General features: G+C 44.1%; 1 protein-coding gene across 1 annotated transcript in view; it reads left to right on the top strand.

Annotated features, from left to right (window-relative positions):
* The window catches only part of TAF3 (TATA-box binding protein associated factor 3), a 153,224-nt gene continuing 131,049 nt past the window's right edge, over positions 1 to 22,175 (top strand). Inside the window, exons 1-2 of the mRNA XM_019543739.1 lie at positions 1 to 176; positions 13,780 to 14,022. Of these exons, the coding sequence (XP_019399284.1) occupies positions 11 to 176; positions 13,780 to 14,022 (409 nt within the window). The 5' untranslated portion in view covers positions 1 to 10. The remainder of the gene's footprint in view (positions 177 to 13,779; positions 14,023 to 22,175) is intronic.

Raw genomic sequence — 22,175 nt, 5'->3', positions numbered from 1 at the left:
CCCCGCCGGGATGTGCGAGAGCTACTCGCGGTGGCTGCTGCGCGTGTCGGTGGCGCAGATCTGCCAGGCGCTGGGCTGGGACTCGGTGCAGCTCTCGGCCTGCGACCTGCTCACCGACGTGCTGCAGCGATACCTGCAGCGCCTGGGCCGCGGCTGCCACCGCTACTGCGAGCTCTGTGAGTGCCCGGCACGCACCGGCCCGCGGGAAGGCGGCCATGGGGTGGGGGGTGCCCCTGTGTGGGGGGGCTGGGGTTGAGCATGTCCCTGTGTTTGTGGGGGTGCCTCTGTGTTGGGGGCGGGGAGGCTGCGCCCCTGTGTTGAGGGGGTTGAGGCAGCATCTGTGGGAGGGGCTTATGCTGCCCCTGTGGGGGGAGGGGTGTGGTTGAGGCTGCCCCTGTGTTGGGGGGGGGACTGCCCCGTGCGGTGAGGGCCCTGGTGCTAGAGGTGTCCCTGTGGGGGTGGGGGGACTGTGCCTGAGAGGAGGTGCCCCCTGTGACTGGGGGTGGCTGGTGCTGGCGCTGCCCCTGTGAGAGCCGGGGATGTGTGAGGACCTGCGGGGTCAGGGCTGCCTGTGCGACTCGCCTGTGTGCTGTTGGGATGATGGGGACCGGGTTGGGAGCTGGGGAGGGCAGTGGGGGAATGGGGCTGCTCGTGCTGCAGCCAGGCTGGAGGGGAGTGGGTGTCCTGGGCAGGGGGGCCATGAGGGTTGCTGTTGCCCTGGCAGGGCTGTGACAGCAAAAGGCTGGGGGAGACCTGGGGACTGTTTGCTGCTGGGTCCATGACTGGAGGGAGGGTGTCTTGGGAGGGTGTCCAGGGCTGCCTGCAGCAACTGAGAGTGGGAATCAGTGAAGCTGCTTCTGCGAGTGAGGGGGGATGAGGCCACTGCGGCTGTCACTGTTGTTACCAGACAAGTGCTGGAGAGGGAGGCGAGGGAAGCTTGGGGCCAGGGGTTGCTAGCACTGTTACCCCCTCTGAGAGTGGGGTGAAGAGACCAGCCTGGGGAGCTGGGGCTGCCGGTGTCACTGTCAGGCTTGTGGGGAGTGGGTGTGAGCGTAGCTGTCAGCATAGCCAGCAGCTCGGGATCACGAGCATCGTAGCAGCCTTCATGAGCTCTGAGAGTTCAGGGGGAGCTGTTGGCTTGGGATCCCTAAGAAAGGTACTGGGGAAAAGGAAGAGGCCTGGCAAGGGTGGTACCACCACTGCTGCCCCTGTGGGGCCTGGGGTAGCTGTGGGAATGAAAGTAGCTTGGCTGTCACTGCTGCTTTGAACTCAGTGGGTCTTGGGAGTGATGTCAAAGCCGTCTCTGTTATAGCAAACTGTAAGTGCAGGGTGGTTGGGAGCAGGTGACGTTGTTACAGTGCAAGCCTAACGTATGGAGGAAGACGGTCTAGAAATACCACTGCAGGCTCTGTGGGCCAGAGTTTTCTGCTGCTAACCAGTAGATTTGTGGGTGCTTGGTACCTGACAGGACTAGGAGTAACATGATTTGCTTAATATATGACTGCTATTGTGAGACCGGGGTTGGTTGGGATTACAGGGCTGATTACCTACTGTGACAAGTGTTACTGAACTGTGGACTGTGGGGATTATAGGTTTCACTGCTTCTGTGAACTTGTTGAATCTGATTTTGATAACTGGGGAGCCTGGGATCCATGTGTTTTTGACTGCCTGCTGGGACTGACCAGAACTGATATAAGACAGTGTAAGTCTGTACTGGGGGTGGGCAATACTATTGACATAGATTCGTAGATTGTAAAGGGCTGGAAGGGACCTTGCAAGATCATTGGACTTTGCAAGATCCAGCCCCTCTGCACCAGGGAGGAAAGACAACTGGGGTCAAGTGACCCCAGCAAGGTGGCCATCCAGTCTCCTCTTGAAGATTTCCAGGGTAGGTGATTGCACCACCACTGGAGAGAGTTTGTTCATTTTATAGTAATAAACCATTTATGCGGCTGGTACAGGGGGACTTTTACCAGTGCAGCTGCCAAAGTGGAGAGTTCCACATCTAGATCCAAAATTAATTCTGTATAAATATCTATCTCCCTAGGAGACTAGAGAGAACTAGGTTATGAGTTAAGAGGGGCTTGGATACCAGCAGAGTGGGTCAGAGCTGTTATGGTTGGTATTATTTATATGAATTTGGAGAGGGAGAGCTGTACCTTCTTAACTGTGACAGAGATACCACTGAATCCTGCCCAAGATCTAAGGGTTTGAAACAACCTAAACTTGAAAACTGGGATTATGTTGCCACAGCTCCCAGGAGATTCTTGAGACCCAGAGGTGTGGTATGTATGGAGTGGCAGGATGAGTAGAGGATGCTATAGTATCTGCTATTTGGCTGCCTGAGGATTTACTAAAAGCTGGGAAATAGCCATAACTTCTTTGTGGCTGGAGGGAAGGAGTTGTAGACGTTACAGAATAGCAACATAAGCATTGCTTTCCTGTAAGAAGCCATATGTTGTACATGTGGTACAATATTTGTTGTATTATGTGCCTCGCATTGTGATGATGTTTTTAGAAGTGGCTGTAAAAAAGGCTGTTTATTACTCAATAGATCTAGGTGCTTTTTGACTTGCTTGCTTTGCACTGCCAAAAATAATTTGTTACTGCTTTTTACTATATAAAACCAGCACCCGTCTGCGAGAAAGGTGGATTCTATCATGGCTTTTACATAGAATCAGTAATATTAACTGATTTCCAATTGGTAGAGTCATGACTGGTGATGTGTTAGCTGGAAACTACTAAGCTTCATGTTCAGTGATGAGTTCAATAGTGGCGTTGGTAGCCGAGGTAGAGGACTCTGTGCACATATAAACAGAATAGATTTAATCGAGTCATTGGGGTGGCTTTCCTGGGAACAGTTTATTCTGTTTTATAGCGACATCATCGAGGTCCACATTCTTTCACTTAGAAAAGAAATTGATGGCTTTTACATCTGTGTTAGATCTTCTGCTTCACTGTTATATCACATGAAAAGAGATGCTGAACAAATGAGGCAGGTCATTGCGAGTACTGTTATCTCAATCACTGCATTTCGGAACAAAAGAGAGCTATACTTAGGACTCTTGCTTGATGCTTGCTCAACTGGTGTTACTCTTCTATGAGTGCAATAGCTGTCAATAGAAGGGGAAATTAGTCAAGTAGCAGCTTCCTTGTGGCTCTCCAAAGATGTGGTCCATATCATGAAAATGTTTCAGAATGTGTTAGGAGAATTTGTTACATACAAAAAACGGAGTTTAAAATGCACATTGTGGACTCTCATGGTACTCAGATTAGTGAAGTATATATAAATGACTGATTTAAACATGCCATCTTGAGATTTCTAACTTGCATGATTTTGCATTGTGTTTGAGAAATAACATTGGATTGAATAATGAAAGATTAGTTTTGAACCTAATGAACCTTAACTCAGATATTAACTGTCTTTTGAGAGCTTAGTGTCCCAGAAGCACTAGATGTTTCAGTTTCCTGAGTGCTGTAAAGAAAAAAGGTAGAGAAGAGTCTTTGGTTTAGATGCCAGTAAATCTTCCTTTCCCACACAGTTTGCAAGGTCTGCAGGACAGAACTGGGTATTTAGGAGATCCACAAGAATACAGCTTGGTATATGTTCAATATTTTGTTCTAAAATGTGTACTGTGATTGAGATAAGAGTATTTACATCGTCCTGCCTCATTTGCTGTGCGCATTGCTTAAATGTTGTCCTGCCCATTGGTGTTTCCTGATGGAAAGAGTAATTTGCTTTAGATATTTGTAAATTTAGTAAGGTTTCAATTTAAGTGAATTGGTCTTGGGCAGTGTCATTTTTGTTCAGTGAGACAACTTGCACAGTGGAATCAGCTTTCCTTTTTCTGTTCCATTGTTAAAAACTTTGGAGTGTGTTAATTTTCATTGCTAGAGTTTATTACTAGAGTGGATTATTTCAGTGTGAAAGTGACCCAGAGTCTGGAGTGCAAACTAAAGTAAGTTCATGGAGAATTTTATAAACAAAGAGGACCGTGATTATTTGCTCTAAAATAGAGCACGGAATAATATTTTGTTAACCACCTACTCCAATGTGTCTGCTGACTGTCTGTCATTATGTGTTCGGTAGTATATATAAAGATGTCACCTAGACTTTTTGTCTTCCTCTGAAGAATAGAGTCAGAATATTAGATTAAACTGAGTTCATTATCTTGATTTAAAGTGATCTTTTAAATTTTTTTTATATTCTTAAGACTTCGCTTTTACATGAGAAGTAGGGGTGAACCGATTAAAAATTTTTTGGGACCCATACCGATGGCCGATTATTAATGAGCTATATCAGCTGATACTGATCTGATTGCCAATATGCAGCCTGGAAGCTTGGAGAGCAGCATCTGGCTGGTAAGTCTGTTGTGGGGGAAAGGAGGTGGGGTGGCAGGTCGAGGCCCCTGCAGTGAGGGACAGAGTGGGGCTAGGGCTGCGGCTGGGTGTGGGACAGAGCTATGAACAGCTCATCTGGGGGCTGTATGGGGGGAGAGTGGCTTCTTCTGCACGCCCCCCCAGGTGAACCATGGGAGGCATGGGCCTCCCAGACATATGCATTGGGGGCAGCACTGGGTTCTTCCCGGCAGGGCTCGGCTGGGGCTGTGCTTGGGGCAGGTGGCGATGGCCCTGGGAGGGGGGCACCCTATAGCCCCCCCCAGCACTGCCGCCACCTGCCCCAAGCACAGCCATGGCCCAGCCACCCTGCTGGAAAGAGACTGGTACCATTTTTACCCCACGCACAGATTCAGGGGGGCATGTTCTCCCCATGGCTCCCCTAGGGGTGAGTGGAACAGCAGGAGTCGCCCATCCTTGCGCCCCCTGGATGAGCCACTCGCGGCTCTGTCCTGCGCCCAGCCCCACTCCCTCCGTCACCACAGGGGCTTCAATCCCTTCCTTTCCATCCCTCTTTCCTTTCCTTTCCTTCCATCCCTCTTTCCTTTCCTTCCCCCACAACAGACTTACCAGCCAGACGCTGCTCTCCAAACTTCTGGGCTGGCCGCATGCATGCTGTGGCTGCGCATGCATGTGGCATTTATCGGCAACATTATTGGCCACATCAGCCAAAAACAGCTGATTGCTGATGACATCCATTTTCCTTTTATTGGTGCTGATATGATATGGATTGATGTATTGGTCCACTTCTAATAAGAAGTTGACTATTCAGATTATAAATGTATGGGAGGTGCAGTCTAAGCACTTATTTGTTACTAGAAGTAAGAAATACTAAAGTTCTTCAGTGTTGAAGTGAGTGCTGTTTCCACCAAGGAAAGTGGTGATGGCTCCTACTCTGGGGGTCTTTAATGGGAGGCTCAATGTTTACCTGGCTGGGATCATTTGAGCCCAGTTTTCTTTCTTGCCCAGGGCAGGGGGTCGGGCTAGAAGATCTACAAGGTCCCTTCCAACCCTACATCTATGGCTGTGACACTCACCAAGGTTAAAACTTGACTAGAAAAGACTGCTCTGGTGTTGCTGTACCTTTTCTTTATGTATCCTGTTACCTCTCATGTTTTATTTTAAAGTTGTCTAATTTCTTTTTGGTTGCCAGCAATTAAAGATTGTTCTGCTTTCTATTTGGTGTATATAAGGTCACCCTGAAGTGAAGCAGACTTCTGGTCACATTACCAAAATGTAGGTGGTACAGTGAACTAGTATTGAACTATCATGCAACTGTGTCCTGTGTAGTAGAGAGGGATTTTTTTTGTCCGAGATGTAATTACACTGATACACACCCACAGTGTAAATGCACCAAACTAATGCAACTTACTCTAAAAAGCTAGTCATGTAAGATGCACTAGTGCAAGCCTCGTTTTGACCTAGACATTAGATGCTTGCACTTTTTCCTCTTTCATATGACATTTTAGGATTACAACATTCATAGGTTAACGTCTAAATCTGATAACTATTCAACTGGTTCAGGGGTAGCTGCATGGATTGATTTTTAGATCACCATTAAATAATCTAATTGGGCAGTCGTTCACAATGTGTTGCACCATCTGAAAAATCACACCACATTTGCAACCTGGACTCTCATTGATTCTCCATTTATGTAGTTAGGTGTCCACATTTTCCATGAAGTGTCTGGATACAATTCAGGGAGGACCAGATCTTTCTTGGTAGGTCAAATCCTGGCTGAGGGATTGTAGGGTTGCTGACAGTGTATATATGCGGCAGGTTGGTATTTGCTCAGGCTTCCCTGTCTTGTTCTTCGGTGCTCTTGTTGTCATCATAGAGCTTCTTGGTGTATTTCCAAAAGGATTTTCTAGATTTGAGCCTGTCTTGTGGTGGTGTAGTGATGTCCTCGTTGATTGGGAGGTTTGCATTACCGATGGCCTTAAGGTATTCACTCATGCATGTGGCATCTCAGCAGAGCTGCGGGGGAGCAATGTTTCCCAGGGCTGGAAGTATTCCTGATATAATGCCCATAGCTGCATTTAACTGTGTATCAACAATCTTTGCGTGCACCTTTTGTTGCAGACCGGGAAGCAATATTCTGCTGCAGAAAAACAAGTGCTGGGGTGGCCATTCAGAGCGTGGTTGCGTTTGCTCCCTATGTCGTTCTGGCCAATTTCTGCACAGGATTAACTCGTGCTTTCAGGTTTTTTAACAATGTTCCATAGATGTCACAAAAGGTGTGGGTGTGATCAAGGATTACACCAAGGTATTCTGAGAACTTTTCATGCTTCATCTATTCTACACAGAAAGTGATGGCAAATTTCTAGTCAGCATGGGCATTGTTTAGATGAAATGACATGATGACAGTTTTCCTCAGATTTGGGTGGAGCGTGCAACATGTGAAAAAGTCTTCAAGTAGCTTGAGGTCTTTGCAAAGATCTGTCTGGACTTCTGTGAATAGTAAGCACCAGGTCATCGGCATAGCCAAATTTCCAGCTAGTGGTGACAGGAAGATCACTTATATATGCATTAAAAAGTACTGGTGCTTGGAATCCATATGGCATTTGGAGGCTTATATGTATTTATCATTGTTACATCCTGAATTGTAATGGTGATAGCTATAGGTGTATTGCTTTCTGGATTTGTTGTGGTGGCATCTTTAAAGCTGGATTTCACATACATTGCTAGTATGTGTTTGGGATGGTGATGCTAGTTCATGTTTGGGATGGTTGCAATGATGTAATTACATTAACATGTTACATTGCTGCACACTCCTTTATCTTAGATAAGTCCTTTTGTATTGGTAATGTAGCTGTTTTCATGGCACATGGGTTTTGAGGCAGTATATATGAACAGCAGAGAGAAGAATGTCACTTTTCTTCTTTGGCATGGGTAGCAGTGCTTCACTATGAGCTTGGAGAAGTGATTTGCTTAGACATACTCGCAGCATCCACATGAGCAGGGGCATGCATTTGCAGCAGCACAAATTTGTGCAGCTACTTTATGCTGCAGTGCACACCCCTGCTTGTGTGGTTTGCAGCAGGACACACTGACCCGCTGCTCCATGTGCTGCAGGGGGGACCTGGCTGGGGCACAGGGTGTGTCAGCGTGGAGGTAGCTGGCAGGCATCCCCCATGCTGAGGGACCCTGTGCCCCAGCCCCCCAGGGGTGGCATGTGGACATGGGGGAGCCGCTCTCTGCCTGGCTGGGGTGCAGCTTGCCTCAAGATGGGGGAGCAGGCAGTGGGGGACTACTCTGAGCACGTGGAGCCCCTATGCTGAGGCACCTTGTGCCCCCGCTGGCTGAGGTGTAGTGTGGCTTGAGATGGGGGAGCAGGCAGCTCCCTCCAGTCCCTGCTTCCCCATCTCAAGCCACACTGCACCCCAATCAACCAGGGAGCAGCTGGCTGGAGCGGTACAGGTGCCTCAGCGTGGCGGCTCTGCAGCATGTTGCGATGGGGGAGGAGGCAGCTCTGGGCTCCCTCATCTCTGTGTTTGTCCTGGCACAGGACTGTTAAGCATGCTTTGTGCTGCTTTTTTTCCCCAGGGCTTTTATTTGTTACTGGGAAATCATGGTAACAAATTTTGCCCCTGCACTGTAGCAGCGCCCCATACCATTTAATGTGCAACATGCATGCCCCCCAAAGAGGTTTGTGGCACCACAAACCACACATGCTTGCACATCTGGATCCAGCCCCTGAGTCCGGTAAAGCTGGAAACCAATACGGCATTACTTCTAATTTCATGCTGTAACTGCTAGAAAAAAATTCCCTCCATGTCTATTTCAGCAGCTACATGGAAAAAGCTTTTTTCCCCTTGGTGTGTTTTGTTTTTTTTTTGTGTGCAATTTGTAGCTTTCCTGTATGTTCTTCTTTTTGAACAGTTATTCTCACTGTTGTAAGTCATGAGTAAAGGTGATAGCCCAATTCTAGTAGACTTTTTTTTTTGTATGTGCATATTGCTTCAGGCTGAATTTTTTGGAAATTTCAGGAAAAACAGTTCAGTCATTAGGGAAAATAGGTAGTTTTGCAAACACTGTTTTCTGTCTATCTTCTTTTGTCTGTCAGCTGTCTCTTTGAAGAAATTGAACACCTCTAGGATTTGGACTAGAAACTATAAAATTTGGCAGGTTATGTATGGGCAGGTTATGGTGATTCATTTGCTTCTTCATGATAATATAATTAGCTGAATTTTATTAGATTGTTCTCTCTACATTATGTCTAACCGTGTACTTAAAAAGGAAGACAGTATCTGTTACTTCAGCTCTTCCTCACTCTGTATTTTGATGATTCTTCCCTCTAAATGCTTAAGGTTTGTCTACAGGGGAAGCTGACCAGTAGAACAAAAATGGTGCAACTCTCCATGTGGATACCATATTTCTGCATAATCTTTCCACTTGCATATAGTTATACTGCTATTATGGTCCCAGTCACTTTTCCTCAGGTAGACCTGTCCTCAGATGCTTTTCTGTTCCTCAGGCTTTGATTGGTGGAATTTGACATAATTACACCAGTTCTCCCACAGCTTTCCAATTAGCTGTTGTGTCAGTGAGTCTTGCCAGTATCGTGATACTTTATTTCTCTTTGTCAGTGGTAGTGGTAGGAGCAGAGGCTTTGGAGTTGCATGCGAGCTACCCTGTGGATCTGCGTACGTTAATAATTAATTAGTCTATAAAAGCAATATAGCTCCCAAAATTAAAACTTTACTTTTTTAAAGGAAGCTGAAATTTGGCTGAAATTGGCAGTAAAGGTAACTTTTCCTGGTGAGCTATTTTTTCAAGCCCTGAAGGTACAGGCAGTGAGTTCTGGGGAAATTGTCTTGGGGCTGGCAGTCAGGACCTCCCGTTATACTTTTTTTCTGTGCTTTATTCTGCCATTTAGTGGCATTTGATGCATCCCCTCACCTATGTTTTAGTTTCCACATTTGCAAAGTAAAGATAATACCAGCCTCAAAGGAAGTTAAGAGATTGGTATAGCTGGTTAAACCATCAACTTTGAATTTTTACTCACAAACGATCTTTAACACTTAAGAATACAACTTAAAAATTAAAAAAGAAAGCTATTTTTTCATTATATTTATTTTTAATATAATTTAGCAACTCATGTAGTCTGATTCACTGTTTTCTTAGAGTGGTTAGTTTCCCGTATTGCTATAGTGGGTCTTGAGCACCACAGAAGAAAGAGAAACATTAACAAAGAGAATGTTTAAATATGACTGTAAAGTCTGAAGAATTGGTCAGGAGAAGCAATTGATTCATATGGCACCAAAAAATATACTTTACACCTCTTTAAGTTGAGAGGATTCATTTTTATTGTATAATTCAAGTCCTAATATAAATAAGCTGGAAAACTATTTTTATGTACTGTATAAGTTATTTCTCTTTCCTGATGACATCTTCCCTTAAGTCAAGGTGAATGATAATCTTGCCCTGAGAAAGGGGCTAGATTATATGAACTTGTGAGATCTCTTCCAGCCTTATTTTCCTATGATAAATATACTTGTATTATACTTCCACAAGTCCCAAGATTATTTTATATTTGGGCTAACCTACTTTTTGGCAGCCTTATGAATTATTGTTGCCTCTTTGGAAGCAAACCTTCATGTAATGGAGTATGAAGTATCTTTATATAGACCCTTTTCGAATGTTGGATAAATATACCATGTGTACTCAAATAGAAGATGAGGCTTTATCCCCAGTTTAACATGGGGTGCAAGTGCCTACCTATCATCTTGCATTTGAGTACAAAGCAGCAGGGGATTCCTGCAGGTCTGGCTCAGCCCTGATCTGGGGTCAAGGGCTAAGCTGCAGCTGCCCTCCTGCCACCTCTGCCCCTGTGTTTGCTCCCTGCTGCTGCCTCTGCCTCCGCCTCCTCCCACACCTCCTGCTGCTGCTTACCTTCTCTCTGGCTCCAGCATGGGGCCTGTGTTTATTTTAGCCCCAGCCTGGCCAAGTATTAGCTGATATGGCTGTAGCAACTCTGGCTGGGCCCTAGAGTCCGGGCTGGAGCTTCTTGGAGGGGTAGGCAGGGGGAAAGGTGGCGGAGGGGTGGGAAAGCAGAGCCTGTGTTGGGGACAGGCAGCATGGGGGGCCAGGTGGAGAGGAAGGCCCTGGGAGCAGGCTAGGTGCTGGAGGGGCAGGTAGCTAGGGGGCAGTCAGGAGAGGGCAAGTGATAGTGGGGGGCAGGGAGCAAGGTGTGTGTGAGGGGCAGGGGTCAAACTGCATGACTTCTCTACCACTTGGCCCCCTGCCACTGGTTTCTGTGCTCTTGGGGGAGATGGACAAGTTTAATTAAATGCTATACATGGAAAATTACTACAAATTCATAAATTGTCCATGTATAGAATTAATTAGTGGAGAGTCATCTTAAATTCAGAGTCATCTTGGATTCAGGTAAATATGGGATATGTGACACTTCCTTACATGCATTTGTGCTCGTTGCTTCTCTGTTACTTTTCCTGGCAGATGACTTCCATAACTGCTTTTGGGAAGATGTCCTTCCTGATGTTAATGTTTTTCCAGTCATGCTCATATGTTTTTGTTTCTGGAAGCTGAAAAGTATTTTTTTTTCCTTTGCTTCTTTTTGTGGCTCCCTCCTCCCCGCTCTGCCCAGGCAGTGGTTCTCAAACTGTTTGTCATGACCCCAGGTGGGGTTGCAGTACGACGCAGCACTCTTTCCCGTGCCAGGTCTTGCCTGCTGGGTTGCACAGGCTCGGTGAAAGGGCAGCAGGACATGGAGCCACAAGCCCACAGTAGGCAGCCTGCATCCTGCCCCCTCCTCACGGGCTGCATACTGGCTGTGCCGCCCACAAGGGAGGAGACTGGTGGGAAGCCAGGCTCCATGCTTCAGCCTCAGTAGCTGCTGCTTCCTGCAGGCAGCAGTCAGGACTCAGGTGCTGCTGGGGTAGAGGGGCAGGGGGCTGCAGCCCCTGGCCCTGGGGCACATGGGGAGAGTGGGGGGCTACAGATTGGGAGTGAGGGGCACTGGTAGAGCCATGGGGCTGTGGGTCAGAAGTGAGGGGCACCTGGGGGGTAGGAGGCTGCAACTTGGGAGTGAGGAGCCGTGCTGAGGAAATGGGATCATAAATGGCTTCATATTGAGGAAAAGGTTGGGAAGCACTGCCCTAAGGACACTGTGGCCAAGTAATCTAGGTGTTTGCCTTGATTAAGTGCAACATGTTGAAGAACATAATGGCTTACAAGACATTTATATTTAATCATGCTACTATAGTCCCATTGATTTCAGAAGTGCCTTGCAATACCAGGGGCACAGTCTTGGGAAGAAGCAATTTTTGCTATTTTTTTTAATCCCTAAGTTCTAATTAGAACTGCTTCTCTTCCACTTCATTCGTTAGTTGGTAAGGGGTCAAAAATCTGATTCAGTGAGCTCCAACTTGTACTGGCCTTTTTGTACTTGAAATCAATTCTTTTTTAGTTTGGAGTACCACTTTCACTAACTGCTCCAGGTTTCCTGTTTATTGTCAATGATTTGTTACTTTTTTTTGGTTGGGGTACACAAGTAAAATATGTAATTTTTACTGGCATCGAAGTCAACTTGCCTGGAATCTCAAGACTAAGTTAGTGTCTACTTGTGTTTACAGTAGCACATATAGGGCCTGGTGGAGAATAACATTCCCTTATTCTAAGCATTATGCAAACTTAAAGTAGGTACAGTCCTTAGCCTAAGGTGCCTATATTCTTAGATAAGCAAGTCGGGCAAAAGATGAGAGGGAGGAGCTAGTTTCTCCATTTTAGAGATGGACAGAATTGAAACGGGCTAAGTGATCTACCAAAGGTCAGACAAGGGGAGCTATAGCAGAGCTAGGAACTGAGCACCTTCTGTCAGAGTCCCGGCCTTAACCACAAGATCATTCTTTTGTTCTGAATGATTCTCTTGCGTGTCATTCATTTCCTGGGACTGCAGAGTGTTCAGGTTGTATTGCTTTTCTTTCTTGCAAAGTTGTAATTGAAAACAGAATAGGTGTGGGAGTAACTCACTGTTCTATTGAGAGACCTGGGACAAAATCAAGCCCAGTCCCTCTTTTCTACATAGGCTTTATCTGAAATAAAGCAGGAGTAAAACTGAACAGTTAAAAGACAAAAGCAATCTTCTGATTACCAAATCTCTCACTTGACACTGAGTATCCCTTGAAGTTCTTCAGACTCAGTTCATACTAAAATTCCTTTTTGTCATAGCTGGCCATCTAGATCCTATTTGGGATGATGTAAGCAATGTGTTCCTGGTAACAGGGTTAACCTGAATGAGCTAGCATAACCATACTTCTTCAGTTAAGTAAGTACCTGTCAATTCATTGTTAAGAGGTGAATTGCACAGATGGTAATTTATGGACAGTTATGTGGGTGATATGACTATTTAGTACTATAATAATAAATGCCAGTACATGTTGAAAAGGAGATTAACCACATGCACCAGGGTTTGAAATACATTTTAACTATTAGGTTGTGATGAGACCTAAGGTGGGGCAGGGAGCAGATTCTTGCTTACCTTTGTACTGTAAGAGTGTCTTACTCCTTCCACAGAAGCATCTAGTAGAATATGCTACTGTTGGAGACAGAATATGGGCTGTGAGGGACCTAAAGATAGCAATGTTCTTATTGATGTATTTATCAATCAGTGTTAAGAGGATGATGATGAAAGAGAGCCACTATGTATTTTAGAACTTGTTCAAAAAGTTTGATTCTTGTAATCTTCATGCCTTAATTTAAAAAATGAACCAGGGGACACCAGACTAGTACACTGAAGGGAGAGCTGTGGAATAGGTACTGGAGGTGGTGCTGGTGAGTCACAAGGTAGTAGGTTTTGGCTTGGTTGTTGGACGCATGTTGCTTTTGTTATTGGGATGTGTTATTAACCCAAGGTCCTGACTGCCTGGCCAGTGAAACGTCATGACACCTTTCACAAGCAAAGTCTGTTGCTTTGGTGTCATGTCCAAACTGCATCATAAGGAAATACGGCATTTTAACTGAAATTTCCACCTTGTAGTTTGATTGGGATACTGCTGACCTCACTGGTTTTGTAATATTGCCGCATTTGATCTAAGTGCTGCTTCTGTCTTATGGGTGAAGTGAATAATGTAGATTTTAGTTTATAAAGCATGATAGGTTCTACTGAATTAAAGGCACTATAAAAAAGTGCAGTCTCTCCTAAAAGTTCATATTTATCTTTAGCCAGATATGTTCTGTTTAGCCACATACAAACTGCAGCTAGATTAATAAATCAAAGTACATATTTTAAAACTAATTCTTAATATTTGTCCTGCTACTTTAGAGAGAAGGGAAACTTCCTGTGTACTGAGGGTGCTTGTATCGTTTGTTACAAAATGCATTAGATTAGAGTCTTACCCAAATTCCCTTTTGTTGCAGATGGCCGCACAGATCCAGTTTTGGACGATGTAGGTGATGCTTTCCAACTCATGGGAGTTAACCTGCATGAGCTTGAAGATTATATACACAATATCGAACCTGTCACATTTGCACATCAAATCCCTTCATTTCCTGTCAGCAAGAACAATGTCCTACAGTTTCCCCAGCCTGGAAGTAAAGATGCAGAAGAAAGGAAAGAGTACATTCCTGATTACATGCCACCCATTGTCTCATCTCAAGAAGGTGCGTTATTAACTGGTTTTTTTGCTTTGGGAGGAGAGAGGGAGTTTGGTTTTGAGCATTCACATATTTCTTCTGTACATTAAGTTATCCAAGTTGTGCTGCCCATAGTCACTTGATGAGACACCTGGAAGGGCACTGCACAAACAGTGAAATACAAATATTCTTTTAAATCATCATTAAAAAAAATAAGGCACAGTGTTGTGGCCAAAATGATAGAACTCATTTCGACTCTTATTTCACTTTGTTTTAGAGAGTAAACAGTGTTAAAATGCTTGTGTTTGTACAACTTTCTAGAAACCCTGAATAATTAAATAAATGTGTTATGCCTCTCAGTACTTAAGGTAGGTAGGGCATAATATCCCCATTTCACAGATAAAGCAGAAAGCTTTCATGTAGCTTTTCTAAGGGAACAGGGGAAGTCCACTGCAAAGCTGGCAGTGCAGTGCAGGCCTCCATGGGCATGAGGGACAGAGGTCTGTGAAATCAGTGATACGTAATTCTGCCAAACATTGTTTCTTCTCTCAGCTACAGTAATCATGAGTGTTAATTATCATATTATAATAATAGTGGGAAGGCAGTATGAGGCATTTTTTTCCTTCTCCGTTTCAGATAAAAGAGTGCTAGCTAATACGAGGCGGTTAAATCATGTGCAACATAAGTTGACTGTCCCTTTTGATATTGACAGTTGCATATATTTATTGTCTCCCTGCAAGCTTATGTAATGCTATAGGTTAGGTACAAATATCCCAAACCGAACAAAGTCACTGTCCTGAAGACTGTAGAGTACAGTTGACGGACAGAATTGTAATGAGGTGTTTATTTCTTCTGAAGCTGATTGTGTGAGGACAGAATGCATATCATATTATGTCATGCGTACCGTTCTGTTCAAGTACTTGGTCTATAACTCCTGAGAGACTAAATGTTGCAATATGGGAAAAAATCTCCACGGTATGAAGAGGAACACAAACTGCTTTCCCTTAAGTGTCAACTTAAAATAAATCCTGTTTGGGTATTGCCACAAATGATGTACTGGGTTGTTGTTCTATTGTTGACTTTTATTTGGGTTTACAGTATATTTCTTGCTGTTTGTATACAGGTCTATGGATTGAGCTATAATATACCATGCAAACTAAGTAAGATGAAAGACGGGGTAGTTATCTGGAATCAGAAAATATGAGAAATAGTCTTTTCCATATATTTAGCACTATTTAGAGCAGGGGGTGGCATCCTATGGCCTGTGGGCCTGATCTGGTTTTCAGACCTAGGAGGCTTTGGTGGCATTTTGGTAGTGCGGGTGCTTTGCCCACACCTTGGCCAGACAGCAGAGAGAAGTGGTAGTGGTGGCAGCAGGAGCCAGATCGGAAATTCCAATCCACCTTGGACCTGAGCTGAGTTGTTTCAGGCCCCGACTCGTTAACCATTGCTAATCACTGGTTTAGAATAAATGTAATATTCCCAGAAACATGCTAAGGAATTGCACTGTTGACCTCAGCTGCCCTGGGCACGCAGTTTTCTCATTTTATTTTGTTGCCTAGACTGCAGAGATGGATATGTACCATTAGTCTGTCAGATATTTTAATAATCTCATGTTAAAGCAACTGAAAGTAAAGTTTAAATAGTGGCTCAAATACCATTCAGAGCTGAAAGGCTTCTTTACATTGACAAGGAATCACTCTATTTACTCAATTAGAAGATGTGATTTCCCACCCCATTTAACGTAGGAGGGACGGGGAGCCCCTCACCTTTTCACTCAAGCACAAGGCAGTGGGGGGGCTGGCAGCTACTGTGCCTTCTGCCCCAACCCGGGGTTAGGGTGGGAGCTGAAGCCACAGCTGCCACATTCCTCCCTGCTACCTCTGTGTGCCCTACTACTCCTTCCCTGTAGTCCCCAGTCTCCCTCTGCACCATTTTTCTCTTTTTCCCTCTTTGCTATACTCTTCCTTAACCCTTGCTCTGTACTGGCAGGCTCTGTTCTCACTGCAGCCTAGAGCACAGAGCATGTGCTCCAGTCCAGCCCTGTAGCAACTGCTTCAGGGCAGGGCTGGAGCTGTGCCCCTAGGCTGCAGCAGTATTGGAGCCTACTAGCAAGGAGCAAAGGTAAGGGGTGGGAGGGTGGATGGGCAGTTCTTGAGGAGATGCTGGTGAGGGAGATGGGATGCAGAAGCAGTGTGGAATGGAGAAGAGGGGGAGGGGTAAGTGGGGTAGCCTGAGGCAGGGGCAAGAACAGTGTGGGGGGGCAGTGCTTGGGGGCAGAGGAGGCAGAGGGGGAAAGTTGCTTGCCACTGTCTGCCCTACTACCTCCATATGAGCTGCCACCTACTTCCTGTCCCCCCCCCCACTGCTTGCCTCATTATGGCCTCCTGTCCACCCTACCACATGCCCCCTACTGCCTTCTGTACTGTCTGTCTCCCATCTCCTGTTCTATTACTGCCCTCCCATCACCTTTTTCCCCACACCTTCAGTAGTGTGGTGAGGAAGACAGATTTAAGAAGACATCATAATTAGAGTCTATACATGGAATATTATAATAAATGTATACATGTCCCACGTTTAGAATCTAATTATTTTGGGTCATATGACTTCCAGCATTGTCTTGTGTTCAGTTGGGTAAATATGGTAAAAATATCTCTTTGGGAGGCTTGTTAACTACTTCAGAAAGTGCCAGACAAAAGGACCATATGTAGCTGGACCATTTTTTATGGGAAGCGTCAGTACTTAAATCAGGTCTTTCGAAAGTGGGTAGTAATATGGGGATTCGTATTTTGAGGTACCTAATCTGCAGCATCTGTAAACCCAGAGACTGCAAATAAGAATCCATTGGGTCAAAAGCACTCTGATCTTCTGTGGTCTTTCTGAATTCAATGCAACAGAAGAATTGCTCCATTATTGTTCTGCACTCCAAAAATGAATGAAAAGAGCTGACATTTTCCAAGGGGTGCCTTGATTCTAATATGTTTGAGAACCAGTAATCTGTAGGTAGGAAAAAAGGAGAGCTCTATTAGAATGCCAGTTTGGTTCTGAAGTGAAGTCCAGAGCTGGACCACATACTGAAATCGTGGCAGTTATGCAAGTTTTGTTGGTCATTTTTATGTGCAACTCTCTTGCAAGTTGGATCCAGGAGTTACATTATAGCAGTCCTTATAAATAATGTAGGAATCCTTTTAACACATGGAGCAAGAAGATATCATTTCCCCAGTTGGATAAGAACCAGGAAAACTTCTAATGAAGAAGACTAGTATATCGAGGATTACAAAGCCTTTTTTTCCAATAAGGCCTTGATAAAAATTTAAGAAGTTGAATGCAGTTAGTGGATACAGGTATTATAGTTGTTGTACCATACTTAAATGTAATTCAGGGCATCTTCTTGATAAAGAAATCTGGAAGTTTGAGTTGAGTATAAGCATCTAAAACTAATGAACCATGTTTACAAAAGATGATTTTCATCTCATTAATTTTTAGACAGATGAAATGGACTGAAAGGATCAGGCATCACAGCTCAACACTGCTTTATTAGTAAATAGTGTTTGGTCCAACTCCCTATCCTGTCAGAGAGGAAAGTATATCCAAAATGTTAATTTAAGAATTGCATGATGTAGAAGGCGACTTGTAAAAGTGTAAGACTTCATCCTAGGCTGACGTTTGTTATAGTTCAGAATGTGTCCACATCACTTCACACATGTTATGAAGCTCTAATTCTTATTATTTTTCTGTAGATGTCATTCAAGCATCAGCAGCGCCAGTAATGACTAAGTAATTGAACTAGGCATTTCAGCTGTAATAAAAGGTTTAGATTTTTAGAAAAAAATTGTATTGGTAACCGTGTTCAGTATTCATCATGACCAGTAGGTGTTGCTAACCACCTTCTTAAGACTAAAGTTACAGTTGCCCACCATGATGTTCTCTGTGTCTGCAAATAACATTAGTGCCACTTATTTTCTATAACCTGATGTTTCATGTGGGGTGTGCAGTCTGTTTAGATAGCTTGTCCAATTATTTAATTACTAGAAAGTCCTGGCTGGATTATAAAGACAATTTTGAGTGTGTTCCATTCATGTATGATAGCCTGCAAGAAACGCTGGTACTTGTGCTGCCTCAGTAATATTCTGAGCAGATGCAAAAAAGGCAGACCAGTCTCTGCCATTTAATGTTGAGTTTAATTTTGGGGGGCTAAATTCTTCTACTCAAATACTGAAAATGGTTAGCAGAATGTGATTGTGTGTAAAATATGGAGTGTGACAGTTTAGTCATTTACTATGACGAGAAGACTTGGCGTATATGCCAAGTGTATCGATTGTATAGATCTGCATATAAACTCATTCCCATAATACAGTCTGATTTAGTATTACCATGGTAAACGTTGGGCTTTTAGTGGTATGTTTACAAAGAAAATTGAGGGGATTATTTTGTCATTGTATCATGATGTTCACTTCTCTGCCTATTTTTAATTACTCCCTTTTTTTGTTTGTTTCTTAGCAGTCTTAGTGCTGTTGTCACTGAAATGTCATGGTAAACTTATAAAACATTTTTTTTTTTTTGAGAAGACAAATTGATTGCAAAACATGATGGTCATGCTGTAGTGCAGAAGAACGACATTTTTATAATATCAACGCATTCTGTGAAGTTGGTGTTTTGTTTGAAGCCAAAGAACATCAAGAGTTGAAATTAGGCCACTTAAGTCAACATAATTTTTCCACAGCTAGCAATAATTGCTATTTGTGTTGCAGTAGTGTTTGAGACCTGGACCAACATGTAAAAGGAACTATATAGTGCTCCTAAAATAAAATAAAAAAACAACTAAAACCTTGCCCCAAGTTGTTCTCATCTGCCTCTGTAACCTGAGCTCGTGGCTAAATTAATTTGCTCCGTCTTGAGTTGGGGTTAGAGAGAAGGAACTGTTACTCTTGTTTGTGTAGTATTACTTTTGTTAATGTTCTGCTATTTTCACTGTCCCTGGTGTTACAGGATTCACAGAAGTTTAGGGCTGGAAGGGACCTTGTGAGATCATCGGGTCAAGCGCCCCTGCCCTGGGCAGGAAAGACTGCTGGGGTCAAATACCCCAGTGAGGTGTGCATCCAGATTCCTTGCTATTTGTTTACTGAGTAGATAATTTTGTTATCACCAAGCCTGTTTGTTGCTTTCTGAGGACTTGATTGCTCCTGGTTGCGCCACAAGTCCACAAAAGGAAGACACGGGAAGTTCTGCCCCTTGGACAGAGTTGCTGTCTCTAAGCTTCTTCATAGCTCCCCTAGAGAAGAGACAGTTTCAGCTGTTAGTTTTTTGGTGTGTCTGTCTTCGGCCTTCAGCCCCTCAACCCCTATCTGACAAAAAAAAAATAATGTGTTGGGTGGAGGAGAGAGTTTAAGTTTGGGGGTCTTTCAGCTTTGATAGAGTATGTTCAAGGACTGGCTTCCTGTTTCTAATCAGTGATCCAAGAGCAGTTCTTGAAACAGTTTCACAGATCCTGATTTATTTTTGGCTTCAGTCAAAGCATTTATTTCCCTGGCAGATGAGATCATAAGATTGTCAGTCTGATTACAGTCTTGCTTTTCTCCTACTTTAATACTGATATCATATTAGAACCTCATAACCACCAAAAACCAGTGCTTATAACACCTGAAAGCACTGAATCCCAGCTGTCAAATTATGAAACGTCTTAAACTATCTCTAGTTGCTTGTAAGATGTTAGCTGCTAAAAATCTCATTGGAATTGAAGTGGGAATGGGGGAAAGCAAGATGGTAATCAAAATAACATGATCTTTGGGTCTGATATCTTGGGCCTACTAGTGCTAGAAATGTAATTGTATAAAGCAGTAAGCCTCACAGTGGTATAAAGTATTAGCGTTTAGCTCCAGTGGCTTGATGTATCAGACTTTAAAACTGTCACTGGTCCCTTAGTTTAGCAGTGCTTTTTTTGGCTGTGATCCAGAACTGAACAAAACCAGCCTTGGATCTCAAACTAATGTAATTTCAATCCCTGGTTTCCTCAAGGGTTAAACAAAGCCTGTGAATTTTTAAATTGCTTATGATAGGGTTTAAAAATGTCTAGAAGAGCCTATCTGGATATTGACTTAGTCATTTGATAATGTAGATTTCTTTGTCATTGTTTTGACTGTTTTTAGCCTTTCTAACTTTTCCCTCCATTTAATGTTATAACCTAAACCTTCTTCATTATGGCACCCTCTGTAAACAGTTCTGGCAGGTTAAAAAATAGCAGCAAGCTTTTCAGCAGAGCTATTCCAGTCTCCTCGGCTGTGTAAACCTCACCACACATCAGCATGCTGGTACTGTGTAGTCAGACAATTTGAAGAGTTAAACCCTTGCTAGGGGATCGTCTTGGAACACTTTGCTCCTGGCTAACCATGCCTGGTTGCTGAGTCTTGCAAGCTTTGCATTGAGTTCCTATAGTAGTGTATGCACTGTGCTAAATGTCAGACACTGATTGCGTTTGTGCGACTCAGTCTCCGTGTGTGCATCAATCTAGCAAGGAAGGAGCAATGGAAGAAACAGACAAAATGAGAAAAGCAGCCAAGCTTGAGAAGCAGAAAGAGGAAAACCATTGGGAAAGAGCCAATAGGAGATGCAGGTTTCAAAGGAAAGGGGAATGTGAGATGGAAATGGAAAAAGTGTATAGAAAATGTATGTAGTTTAAATCTTACCCTTGACAGGCATAAAAATAACTCCGCTACATAAAGTGTGTTAATAGTTTTAATTATGAAGCTATCTGCATATATTTACTTTGTCTTGAAAAGCAATGTCTTTATACAAAACATGATTTTCTTTGGAAATAGTGCAAGGAAGAATTTATCAGGAAATACTTTTGTCACCGAGTCATTGCTGTCTTCCCAGAGTAACTAAGTCTGTCTCAGTGACATGGCTAACCATGATGTAAATGGGGGCGGCTCTACTGCATCCCTGCCTCCAGATTAGGGTGCTTCTGTCCCCACTTAATCTCTTCTGCTATGACTTTGATGGAAAACTATGGGAGGAGTTGTTCAGCCTCGGAGACGTCCCAATTCACGAAGGGGAGTGCAACAAACACTGCCAGTCTCAACTCCGATTAAAGCACTTTAGATTAGTTATGGGGCCTTAGGAGCTCCCATTTCAGGCTCCTCTGGCCTCTGCACTCCTGACTCAGACCTCCATTTGGTATCCACTCTTCAGTCTCAGACCCTCGGAAGGGATCTATAGTCCTTTAACATCAATACACAAAGTCTTATCCATGCCCAGCCTCTTAGCTGAAGGTGCTGGGCTTTGCCCCAGGAATGCCTGTTAGTCCATTTGAGAAGAGCACAAAAAATGGTGAGCAGCTTGGCTGCTCCTTGCCTGCCCGACACTCCACTTTTTTTGCTGTCTGCCTCAGTCCTGAAAGCTGCTTATGGTCTCCTGATGGCTCTTTCTTCCAATCAGGATCCATCTCCATCACATAGCTGGGGTTTGTTGTCCCTGCTGAGGCAGTAACTGGCCCCTAAATAGCTGGCCAGCTGCTCAGCATCAGGGCTGGTGTGGCTTTCCGGCCCTGCGGAGGAATCTGATGGCCTCAGTGATGGTCCCTGCCACTGGCACCTGGTACACCCAGTCTCTCTGGCACGGCCAGAAATGGAAGACGGTCCCTGCTTGGCTTTTGGAAGGAACCGCTGTCTGGGTGAATCTTGAACATGCTGCTAGTAATGGGGATGGGTATGAACAGGGCTCTGCTTCCCTTTTCCCCAGATGTGCCCTGTTACAACTTTACACCCCCCCCCCCCGAAAAGTCTAAATTGTCTGATACTATAAACTTTCACATGGAGATCATAAGTTTGTTTGCCTCACAAACAAAATTTCAGTGTAATGGGCACAGTAGGAAAACTGTATCCATAGTACAAACCCAAGCATACAATTTGGTCTCTACGTAGCATGGGGAAAGGGCATTTTAAAAGGCACATATCACACCTAGACATCTAACTCCCACTGGTTGAAAGTGGAATTTAAGTGCTATTTGTGTCTTGGAAAAACTTCTCTCTGCTTCTGAGGGGATGAAGGTTGTTGGAGAGTCAAACTGAGCTGCATATGTAAAGATGTGCAGACTTGCATAAGTAGGACTGAAAAAATCCTGGGTGTTTGTGATTTTTGTAGAAGACTCTTGAATATCCTTTCCCTCAGAAAACCGCCCCCTC

Source organism: Crocodylus porosus, unplaced genomic scaffold (genome assembly GCF_001723895.1).
Source record: "Crocodylus porosus isolate Cpor-Errol unplaced genomic scaffold, CroPor_comp1, whole genome shotgun sequence".
Taxonomy (NCBI): Eukaryota; Metazoa; Chordata; order Crocodylia; family Crocodylidae; genus Crocodylus; species Crocodylus porosus.
Note: the sequence above shows the minus strand (reverse complement) of the source record. Positions and strands in the feature narration are given on the sequence as shown.